At 42.7% G+C, this 11,886-nt stretch overlaps 2 protein-coding genes across 3 annotated transcripts; both read right to left on the bottom strand.

Moving 5' to 3' along the window:
• Nucleotides 1-902: 902 nt before the first annotated feature.
• Nucleotides 903-3,441, bottom strand: LOC105903461 (ADP-ribosylation factor-like protein 6-interacting protein 1). Of its 2 annotated transcripts, none has more exons than XM_012831226.2 (6): nt 3,172-3,441; nt 2,596-2,729; nt 2,312-2,431; nt 1,924-2,041; nt 1,667-1,751; nt 903-1,500 (listed from the first exon to the last, which is right to left on the bottom strand). In XM_012831226.2, exons 1-6 carry the CDS (start codon nt 3,211-3,213, stop codon nt 1,403-1,405), a joined length of 597 nt encoding a protein of 198 aa, XP_012686680.2. In that variant the 5' UTR covers nt 3,214-3,441; the 3' UTR covers nt 903-1,402. The 2 variants fall into 2 exon arrangements, with proteins under 2 accessions (XP_012686680.2, XP_031419455.1); XM_031563595.1 differs by having other exon boundaries at nt 2,315-2,431.
• A 453-nt stretch (nt 3,442-3,894) lies between these two features.
• notum2 (notum pectinacetylesterase 2) lies at nt 3,895-9,811 on the bottom strand. Its single transcript, XM_012831185.2, has 11 exons — nt 9,507-9,811; nt 8,775-8,827; nt 7,823-7,918; nt 7,669-7,729; nt 7,471-7,547; nt 7,219-7,321; nt 6,553-6,741; nt 6,354-6,454; nt 6,067-6,214; nt 5,863-5,910; nt 3,895-5,197 (listed from the first exon to the last, which is right to left on the bottom strand). The coding sequence occupies exons 1-11, from the start codon at nt 9,809-9,811 to the stop codon at nt 4,897-4,899; spliced, it is 1,482 nt and encodes a 493-aa protein (XP_012686639.2). The 3' UTR covers nt 3,895-4,896.
• Between the last annotated feature and the right edge of the window lie 2,075 nt (nt 9,812-11,886).

Genomic DNA, 11,886 nt, shown 5'->3' with positions numbered 1-11,886 from the left:
GTAAACTCGTCTAGGCAGCTGGAGCAGACAGGGCTTCCAACAGAAAAAGACAAAACTGATGCAAAAACAGATGCATTTATAGTTTGAGTCTCATTCTTGTTGTTGCCATTCTGGACTAGAATCATGGTTCTCATGACTGTGACACTCCAAGGAAGCATTTGTAATGACTACAGTATACTTGCAAGTACAATCTTCTCTAGAAGCAGGTGCAGAAACACCTCTAGATCTTTGCACAAATGTGTATAAAAGTATATTTTGAGCGAGTCGTCATCAATCTCAGACTTCTGACTTGAATTAAATGGATTGTTCAGCATTACTTTCCTATATGAATATTTATATTTCTTAAAGTCATTGATGATGGCAACAAAAGATTAAGAAATTGCATTCTTTTTATTTAACTTCAGTTTAAAGTGTCTGGCAACTTGAGGTCAAACTCGTTACTGTAGGTTTCTGCCTGTGCCTCTATTTCCTCAGCTCACCTCTTCATAAAGACAGCATTGAACATTCCATAGAAAGTTTTACACTATACTAAAATTCATATAATTTTATGATGATTTTGTGCTTATAAAACATCTTTAAATAAATTATTTTTATGTTTGTGTAAGCATAAGCTTGTCAAGCAAAGGTCATCATAGAAAACACACTTGAACATTTGACATAATGCCATAAAACATTTTAGTCAGCGGCAAACCTTTCGCAACAAAAACTTCCAAGAACCGGAATTAATGAGAAAAGAATCACTTAGGTATCCCTGAACTACACAATGTTATTCTAGTGAGGCGAGTTTTCTTATATTTTTCTCAGCACTACATCCAAGTGTTAAACACTATTTATAACTAAATGATGAAGTGTCACACACTGTTTAATGAACAATGTTTCATTAAAGACAAAAAAACACATCCTTTCGCCAAACATGTGATTTATTCTGAAAACACTTAAGGAATTGATCAATTCTCACGTAAACCGCCTGAAAATTACAAAAACTAAAATAATAAATAAATCTACACAAAGCATGGACTGAAGGAATGTGTGAGCGAGGAAGTAATTGCATCTAAAACTGCCATTCAGTGGCCTCTGGCATGACCATAACATTGCAGGGTTCACAAGATAATGTTTACTCTATAGTTCTATGGTTCTATGGCATACTGATACCAGTGAATGGCACATATGAATATAAAATGTCTATGGTATACCACTCTGAGGGAACAAACCTCCGGAGCATCTGTGACATATTTTACAGCAGAAGTATTGTGCCTCCACTACAGTGTCCTTACAAACAGACTACACTGGAATTCACAGAAGATGATGTTTTGAACATGATAACAACGTTGCAGTGTGGGAGACGTCCCTGCCTGTGGCACTGAGAGAGACCTTGCTTCAAAGTGGAAGGACACCCGGATCTTCACTCGTTCTTTTTGGCTCGTCTGAAAAGTCTCTGTACCATGCCAGTGTATTTTGATACACAGATCGAGATTCCAGGAAGAAGCAAGATGAAGGTGACTGCAAAAAAGGGCAACAAGATCGAATACAGTATTAATCAATAAAAATCATATCAATTTTGAATTCATATATGGTGTTTCCTAATAGCATCAAGACAATCAGATCCAGTTGTAAAATAATGAAAAACATCTGAACGGAGAAACTGATTGTCCTTAACACTACTTACCAATCAGGTGGGTCAACAAGAGGTTATGGACCTGCTGGCCAATCCATGCCATCCCCAGTAGAACGCTTAGTACTAGTAGGAAGTACTGCATGAGAAGATAGTTCACATTTAATACTGAGCTCATTTCACAGCCGTACACAACAGCAACAAGAAACATTCAAACCTTTGGAGGTTTAAGGTTTAAGGTATCTGTATCAAACTTGGAATAAAACCTTGAATCTACACTGATAACATTTTACATTTAGGCCTCAAATTACCATCTTTGGTCTCCTCTCCTTGAAGTTAAAAAAGCTTCTCCAACTGTCAGTGAATTGATGGTATGTCTTCACCAGGCCTGTGCATATCTCATGGAAACGTTGTTGTTCCGACACCCTGCTAAAGGGAGAGAAATACAGTAAACAGACCACACACAGCGGGTCAGTCGTATGTTGTGTCCCAAACACTGGACTAAATTGATTTAATGACAAATGTACACTACCGTAATAAGACATACGGATACCATATGGTGGAGTGTCATCGTGACAAGTGGTTGACCATAATTACAGTTAATAAATAGCATTTGTTCATGATTGCACCTGATCTCCATTTCCCCCCAAAGGTCGACATATTACAAGACAACAGGCTCTAATGGTAAATATAACATACCACTGACTCGATCCAAAGATCTTAGAGGCGAGGATGGGCACCAAGTAGTCAGCCAGACTTAGTATCACGATAGTACTCGAGACTCCGGTCAGCACGGATGGGTCCAGATAATACAGTGACCTACAATAACACAATAGTTAACAGGCTACGGATATTCATTTTTCGAAACATTGAAAGATGCAAGGCATTTATTTATTCATGACACAAGAGAATTTCTGGTCCCTTAGTCCAATTGAACTGCGCACATTTGTATGCTACCAAAGTAGGTATTGATGCTAACTTACAAAAAGAATGCGGTAGTGAAGCCAATCACTGCAAGGGGGAACCACGGCCTCTGCCACCGCAGCACCTGATCCAGAGCCAGTAGCACCTCTCTCCATCCCTTCAGATGCTCTTCCAGTCGGGCCGTCTCCTGAGCCTTGTCAACATAACAAACACACACTTAATGTTTTCAAACAAGCTTTTCGATTTGATGTCACACCTTGAGATAGCTCATCACAAAAGCTTTTCGGCATGTCATCCAGAGTAGTTGGACAGGTTTTGTACGCTACAAAAGCAAATCCTATCTGTTTACGCTCGCGCCGTTCGACATGAAAAACGGAACGCGTAAATGAATTTGCAAACGACATGATGCTAGGTAGCCTTGTGTAATGGCCTGTTCACGGAATCCAGAGTGTTTTTATATGTAACGTTACGTTCAGTTGGTTTGTCCGAAACGAGAAGGTCCTAGACAGCTTTACCTCAAGACCGATGCTAACACAAAACGATCTAAAAAGCGACAATTCCTTACCCCTGCCAAACTACCAGAGTACTAAACATTTGTTCTTTACAGACAAGCTATGTTAGGAGTGTTATCATACCTGCAGTGGCGTAACGTTACTCCTGTCGCTTGCTCCTGCCATTGTTGAAGACGGCACGCCTTCATCTCAAATGCGCATGCAATATATTCCTACGTGTTTTCTTCCAGCGGCTCAGGAAGTGGTAATATGAGCTCTATTTGCCTAGACTCTTCTCCACGCCTATTCATTATACGTAATCGCAAAATATCACATTTCTTGCAGTGTCCTGCAAAAAAACGGGACGAATTGATTGCAGTTATTGTGTTCATGTGGCATAGGTAGCCTCATATGGTGATAGGATGCAGACATGGTGAGAACATTATTATGCATATAGGGTAATGAAAGTACCCATTTTCTTAGAAACTTCACATGGTGATGTAATGTGACTTAAGCTAATGACATATCTTGTTGAATCATTTTGTCTACTCCTAGTCAGTCTATATAATATAATATCTATCTAATATGCCCAAAAACACAAAAGTCTGATACACAAATTTGTGAACATCTGTTTAGCGCCTTTAACTTTAACGGACCAGTTAAGTCAGTGCTCTCCACTGTACAGCAGTTCTACATTCCTTTCTTCTGACCCACGAACATACTCTGCCTAACAGGAATAGCCACCTCTTGTGGACTTAGATGCACTGCAAGATATCTCCACTTCAGCACTTAATGATGACCAAAAGTACTCTCAAAACCATCACATGCAGTTCAGAATCAAATGTGAAAATGTGCTTAGAAGCAGTCACTTTATTAGTCATCATATATGATACATATTGCAAGAATATATTGTTAAATAACATCATATATAATATCTGTAATATATAATATCTGAAATACTAGACACATAAAACATTTTTAGGTAAATACCAGTTTAGAACAAGGAGCACTCAATATTTTAAGCTTGTCATTTGTATCCCACTCATTTAAAAGCAATGGCCCACACAAAAACAAAAAAATAACTTACTCGAAATTCCATACTTCTGTTTCAGTTTGTTGCCTCACTTTTACCATTTTCAATGTTCTCTAATCTTCAAGTGGAAGACATTTAGAAACATCTCTACCTAGCATGCACATTTTCAAAATAAGAACAAATTGCACATGCGCGTATTCAACAGTGTAGGCTAACAGTTGAACATTATCCCGGCATGCAATGCCATGTTGTCACATCACACTTAACAAATGTCAGTGATGCACATGTGTAACTATGGTGACAGTTTGGTAGTATTGTGGATCAATTAGCCACCATCCTCACTAAGGGGATGAACAGCCGAAGGGTTGCTATGATACCAAAGGCAGTGCCCTCTTCAGTTAGTGCGTCGGATCTAATTCTGCCTTTGTACTCCCAAAATACTGCAACTGAACAAGACTACCTAAATGTTTGAGTTTGTGAAATATTCTAATAAACATACTATGATGGTTCTGTAAGACGATAAATGAGAAGTGCCTGTTGGAACAGTGTCACTGGTTTTGAAGTATTTCGTAGACATGGTAACAAGCTACAGGGACTCAGCACTCACGCATCACTCTAGAATTTCTGGCAAAAGCCCGGAACCTTCCCTTTATGGAGAACACTGCAGTGCCCAGACGGCGCGCGAGCACAGAAACCCAGTGGCAGAACCGCTGGTCAGAACATGGCATTGGAGCACAACGGAATGATGAGGAGGGTCAAGAGTGCCAGCTTCCTATCTGAACCACATCTAACTAGTGTGGGTGATGCCCGTGAAGATGCCACTACGTCTGGGCCTCTTAACCCCCGCCGCCGATGATGCTGGTGGCACCGTCACGTTTGAGATCCAGGCCCAGCTTCTGCAGGTCCAGACCCATGCTGGCCAGAACCTGGAGCAGCGTTAACTCCTGTTGCGTGGCCTGGTCTATGAGTGCAGGGCAGGTGGGGTTACATTGGGGCCACTGGCAGTTATCGATCAGATGATAAGGGCAGCCCTTAGTGGGTGTCTTGCTGTTCTTATTGGCCTCCTGCAAACTCTTGTCCCAGCACTGCAGTGCACGTGACAGGGAGGTGCCCTTCACCTGGAAATCCATCCAGTTACTGAAAAGAAACGAGAAAAGTATAAAAAGATGAAAAAAAAGTAATAAAAACAGCAAAAAGTCAAGCTGATTTAATTTACATCTGGTCTTTGATGTGTCCATCCCCTAACCCCTGTGAGCCCTAAGTGCTTGGACTGAATTACCAACTCTATAAACAAATCTCTTGGGCTGAATGACAAAACTCTGTAAACAAATCTCTTGGGCTGAATGACCAACTCTGTAAACAAATCTCTCAGATGTATTCCTGATACCCCCAAAAAGCCCAACTCGTGGGTGACCTCACCCTCATAGTTCAACACGCTCACTGGAGCACACCTCAGGCCATGGGAAAGGGCCGACCCCCAACCCCCCTCTCTCTCTCTCTCTCTCTGCGCCACTTGCCGGGCCCAGCAAAGGGACTGGGGGACGGACGGGCGGGAGGGGGTGACTGATAGGTTTGTGAAAGTGTGAAGTGGCATTTGGTGACATCTAGAATGCACCGTGATGGACGAGTGGACCAAAGGAGCCGCATGAGCTCATAGAGTACAGGAGGATGGCACTACAGGGGCGGAGGGGAGGGGTGGGGTGAGGTGGGGTGGGGTGGGGTGGGGTGGAGTTGTAGGGGGAGCACACAGGGCCACTAATCTGCATGTCAGGGCTGTGTTACCTAAGTTCAGTTGTCCTCACCTTTTAGTGATCAGCGTGTGGGACAGGCAGGAAGGCGCAAACACAGCCCTAAAGGGAGCACAGTAACACAGACTTAACACCAGAGAGTGCTACACGTCAAGGCGACAAAGCTCCTCACTGCTCACCGTGTATTGTCAACAAGAAAACCAAAACAATGTAAATAAAATCTTTTATAACACTACCAATAATAGTCAGGCCACTTACGTGACATCCTTCAGTGAGGTCTTCAGCTCCCTGCCCAGATTCTGCATGTAGGTCCACTGCTGCTCCGACAGGGTCTGACCCCCCATATAGATGTTCTCCACGCGCAGCTGCTCCTCGTCAAACAGCCACTGCACCACAAACAAAGGAGCTGGAGGGGAGAAGGAGGTCTTGGGTTATTTTACACAAAGTTATTTTTTCAGCTCCTCAGCGTGTGGCCATAATAGAAGAGGTCATTTTAAGAAAGCTGCTACTATTGTGGTAAGTCAATGTGATTGATAGGGACTCACAGGTCAAGGAGGAGTACACTTTGTGTCCAAAAAAGCACTGCCATTCCTCGCCTCGTTTGTACTGCTGCCGACATTTCTCTGGGACGTTTCCACTCCATAACCTAAACAGCACAGAGGAGAAGGCCAAGCCCCTCAAAATAGGTTCAAAAACAAAAACATGTTTAATCGAGTCCAGGTTTCAATGATCTCTTTGATTTACCGCAGTCCCTTCTTGATGGCGTCCACGGGAGAGCAGGAGACGCCGTCTGAGCACTCTAGAACCTTCTGCTGTCGGCTCTCAAGGAACCAGCCAGAGTCCACCAGACCTCGGACCTGGGCTTCGGCCCCCATCAGCTCCAGCTGACTCGACACCTTCTCAATGTTCAGCAGCACGCCTGTTCCACCCGCACTAGTGTCACGGAAGCAAGAAAATAATGAAAACATCTCCTTTAATACTACAATCACTGTTATAGTTTTGAATGATTGAAACGATGACAGAGAGCAGTTATTAAACACATCCGCTCAAGAGCTTAACCACGTGTTCTTATTATGTTCACCCAGACACGTGTCACCCTACATGCTACTGGTCCACCCCTATAGACATTTCGTCACTGTCTATGTCTATGCATCTTCCAGTAAACAGATCATGGAAGACAGCAGGATGTGCTGAGAATAGTCTATGTCAGTGTTGTGTGGGGTTTCAAACAAGGACAATGCAGGGGATAAGGTTTCAGTCAACTATGATTTAAGGGCTGGGGGCATTGGCTCATCGCACCTTATTATATATGCTAAATGTGCCCCTGTCAATTCTTTTGGCTATTAATGTCTGTTATCTATCTATACGGAGCTGTCTGTGAGTCATCTAAGTGAGAGGGCAAGAGTTTACCTTGTTCCCGCAAGCATAACAACTTTTGCTTGCTTGATTCCTTTGGTTGTAAGGTCTTTGATCACCTCCCGTATGACGAGGGAGCCCATGAAGGTGTAGTCCACTGACGAAAGAAACAAACACAGAAGCTTTGAGCTATATCAGGTATGCATCCCTGTAAAAATGTGGGACATCCCTACAGTTCAGTGGAATCATGTGCACATTCATTGTTAGGAACATTATGCCCTTTTCTCTCTAGATTTGCACACTTACCCGTGTCCTTTCCCTTCTCCTTGGGCTTTGTCGTCTTGGAGCCACTCCACACATCACTGGTGCAGTAAGGGATGAACCTAAACGGGGGACACACACACTTCAGCCTTCGTTTCATTGCAATACTTCCCAATCTTGTTTAGTGAGTCGAGTATATGAAAACTAAAAAAAAATGTGACAAAAGATACATAACATACTCACACAATGTTGGCGTTATACCAATGAGGGTTCTCTTCAGTTTGCGTGGAGAGAATTCCACTTCCTGTTAAATGACAAAACACATCCTCTCTATACTGGGCGTCCTGTGGCATGCGTCTAGAGATGGTTGTTTGCTTCTCGTCCGCACATGCCTTACCTTTGCGTGTCTGTGTCCAGTCAGCTGAGCTCATCAGACGGGGGGTATTTTTATACCTCGCCTCACAGGTCTCTTTGTTGTAACAGCACCAACCTCCTAAAAATAAGGCACTAATATTAGCCTTGTGGTACCTCATGCTGGGGGAATTACAGGCTCTCGGGGAATCCACTTGCTGCTCCACCTGTTGTGTTCACCTGGCTAACCTCTCAAGTGGCACTTCGCCTGCACATGGACTAGCCAGGCTTCTCTATGTAGGAACACTATGCACACACAGCTGCGCTGCACTGCTCCTGCTCCTGCTCAACAGCCTGTGTGCTCGTTTGTTTTCGCAAACCACACCGGGCAGGATGGCTGAGCCTTGGATGCGAAATCAGGTCATGACAAAGCATGTATTGAATCCTTAGTTAATGGCCCCTGGTACTGAAGTAAATCATGGAAGCATGAACAGATGGCCAGTGTATCAAGAAGATAAATAATATATTATAATATAATAATAATATATAATATAATATATATCCAGAGCAAAAGTAATTGACTGAAACATATTCTTAACCTTTGAGTGTAATGTAATTTCTAATGTCATACCTCCCAGTAGGAGGAAACTTCAACAGTCAATAATAATAGTTTGTAAAACATTGTATCTTCATCCATAGAGTACACTGTGTATAGAAAATTAAATTGAGTTCTCCTCAAACAATCTATTATTATTGTTTGTTGTTATTTAAATTGAGTGACCACGTGCTTTTCTTGTGACTAGCTTGATGGACACGATATATGATGGAGAGGCTGATGAATGCACGAGGTGTGTAATATGAGGTGGCATTCCCAGCAAACAGCAAGAAAGAATATAAATTCTAAGAAGATGAGCACCAGTCAAAATAACACTGAGTGCAGCATTTAAGCATGCTGACTTCCACAGATAAAATTAACCGGTCAAGTTTTAAATACTCGCCCTCCAAAAATATCAGCCATCTCTTGCTCCCTTTGAACTCCTTTAGGTAAAACCTGTGGACGACAAATAAATATAGATTGAGTTATGAATGGATGACAGAGCGGCAACATCCATATATGGGCATTTACAAACTCGTGACAGACATCCATTACCATGACATGACCTCATATTTGTCACACACACAACACGAGAGAAATATAGCGGTTCAAACTCAAAACAAAAGAATAATGAAACATCTAAGAGAAACAACAAAGCCAATAATCAGCGTGTTTATGTTTTAGAAGTAAGAATATCTGAGGGTGTGTTTGGTGTGTTGATGTTTTAGAAGTAAGAATATCCGAGGGTGTGTTTGGTGTGTTTGCCTCTTCTGTTGTAAATTACTAAAATCATTGGTTAGGCAACATCCCTAATGGAGAAAAACTGTGGACATTAGTACAATGTCCAGCTTCAGATGTAATATAGATAATAATACGAATTCATATCATATATAGTTGCCAGATAACTTGAACATTTTTCATGCAAAGTGCAAACACCCTCTACATAACAACTACATTGATAAAACCTCAGAACTCTCAATAAAAACACTTTGAAATATCTGTCAGTGAGCACAATGCAAAACAAATATGTACCTTTTAGTATTTGAGATATATTCAATATTTCAGAATTAGATAATATGATGAAAATGCCAGAATAAAATAGAAGATTCAGGCAGTTCTGCTGTGTCCAGCTCACCCTGCTGCAGTGCCGTCGTTGCAGGTGACTTGTGTGTTCTTGAGGAAGTGCAGCTTCATGTCATCTCCTGCTTTGGTGTTGGTGGTGGTCTGCTGAGAGGTCCCGCGCCCCCCCGAGCTCGAGTCTCGCCCCCCATCCCCTGGAGCAGGCCCGGCCGGAGAATCATCCTCGTGCGCTGCTGCTGCGTCTCCTCCCTGACTTCCAGCTTTTTTGGACGACTTTCCACTTGGCTTGGTGTTGCTTTTGTTCTGGCAGGAGCTCCCTCCCAGCAGAAGTAGAAGAATGACATTATACAGTATCTTCATAGCAAGTGCAGCTGGACCTCCCTGAAGACCACAGAAACATCCTTTTGTCAGATATTTTCTTTTGCAAACAACAAACATTGGGCGAAAAAAAGTGTATCATTGCGATGATAAAAGAAACTTTACTAATACTGATACAATTACCACTGTGAAGCAATATCTAGTATGATGATGCATGGTTATATGATATAATATTTGAATATGATACTGTATGTTTAATCGAACTAATCTATCAGCATCTTCCCAAGTAATTCATAAATAAATTACAAGTGAACTCAATCAAAACAAACTTGACGGGTCTTAAAAGTAAAAAAAAAAATACTGTGATGATAGTTCACATCAAGAAATGAACTTTAACTCATCTGAAGCCGATAAGAATTCACAGCGCAATCTAGCCACAAACCTTTGCAGGTGCAGAAGTGATTGATGCAGCCCTAGGTACGATCAACCCCGCTTGGATCCGGCTGAGATCTGTGTCTGAGTCGTGGGTTGCTGCTAGAGGCTGCTGGTGTGGACCTTTGATTCAGGCTGAGGTGTGGAGTTGTCTTTATAGTGCCACCATATGGATCCCGTTTCCCAGCATCGCCTTTGAGCTAGAGCCAGGGCTGGGCTGAGACTGACGACACACTGGGGCTGGACGCCGGATGCCGGAGAAAAAAAGATAACACACGTTTGTCCAGCCATATTTCAATAGTCTCCCCCTCCCCACCTGATCCAGGCCAACAAGACACCCTCCCTCCTCGAGGGCCTGACTGGGCTTTGATTTAAACACCTACATGGTTGGAATACCTACATAGCTTTTAGCTGCATGGTATGTAGCTTTGGGTCAGTGGAACACACACCTCCAACACATCCTAACAATAAGCGAGCCTCGGTGCTGTGTATTGTTTGCTCTTACATTTCCAATGAATACAAATGTGTTAACTGTTGTACAAATGTACCAACTGCTGTGCTAATTGCTAAGTGCTAATGGTACTCTTCAGTTTTTGATTAGTCATTTGATTTTGATCAGTCATTATCACTTCATAGTTCTATATTCTGTGAAATCAACCAGCACTAATGAAAAATATACCCACTATTTAGTGTACCATACAAAATGTGAGCGTCCATTGAATTAATAAATTGCATTTACATTAGCATGTTAGACGAACAACAAATAAATTAGCTTAGCAGTAGATTAACTGCAAATAGAAAATAGCTTCCATACTCAAAGGCAGGACCACCCTTATGCTCATTTAATATAAAAGCAAAGTCAAATGCAATGTTTTAATGTTTTGAATGTTTAAGTATCTCAAGATTAGAAAAGATATCTAATAGTTCAAAATACATGCATAGTGAACAACTGAGTGGCTGAAAAACAAGTCATCATTAAGCCATTAAGTGTGAGAGCCAACAAATGAATGCACAAACTGCCTACCCAATAATCTACCAGGAAAATCCAGCATGCCAAATAAATGTAGACAAATCCATGTGTGCGTTACCTTCTGATGTGTCCCCTAGGGTGAGGCTGGGGGGGTCCAGGACTGGGCTTTGACCGAGACCAGGAAGAAAGCAGGGGTATTTGAAACTGATCTGGGATGGCTTCGGGGTGACGTGCTGATCAGTCGAAGAGATCACGAGTCTGGCCTCTGAAATTCTCATCAATGAAATGTACACCATTCCAACGTGTCAATCAGGCCATTAATGAGCACCCACCCCCGTGGGCCCGGGGACCGGTGACACGGGGGGGGCAGGAGGCAGGCAGAGGACTCCAGGAGGAGCAGGGCTGCCATACCTGATCTAACCCTCTCAGCCACCGCAGAGAGCCTCATCCCCACTGGAGCCTGGTGCTCCGGCTGAGTGTGTGTGTGTGTGTCACAGAGGCATTCCCACCACTCAGATGCCATGGCTCACGGTCCGGCCTTTAGTACCCCCTCATTTGTTGTCCTTCAAATGATGTCGCCGTGTGTGTGGTTTTGGACACTGCAGCACAGCCTGTGTGTGTGGAGGAAATGCGTGCACACACACACAGACGCAAACACACAATCTAACGTGCACACACACATATATACAAACACACAATCTAACGTGCACACACA

The sequence above is a fragment of the Clupea harengus genome, chromosome 26 (genome assembly GCF_900700415.2).
Source record: "Clupea harengus chromosome 26, Ch_v2.0.2, whole genome shotgun sequence".
Taxonomy (NCBI): Eukaryota; Metazoa; Chordata; class Actinopteri; order Clupeiformes; family Clupeidae; genus Clupea; species Clupea harengus.
Note: the sequence above shows the minus strand (reverse complement) of the source record. Positions and strands in the feature narration are given on the sequence as shown.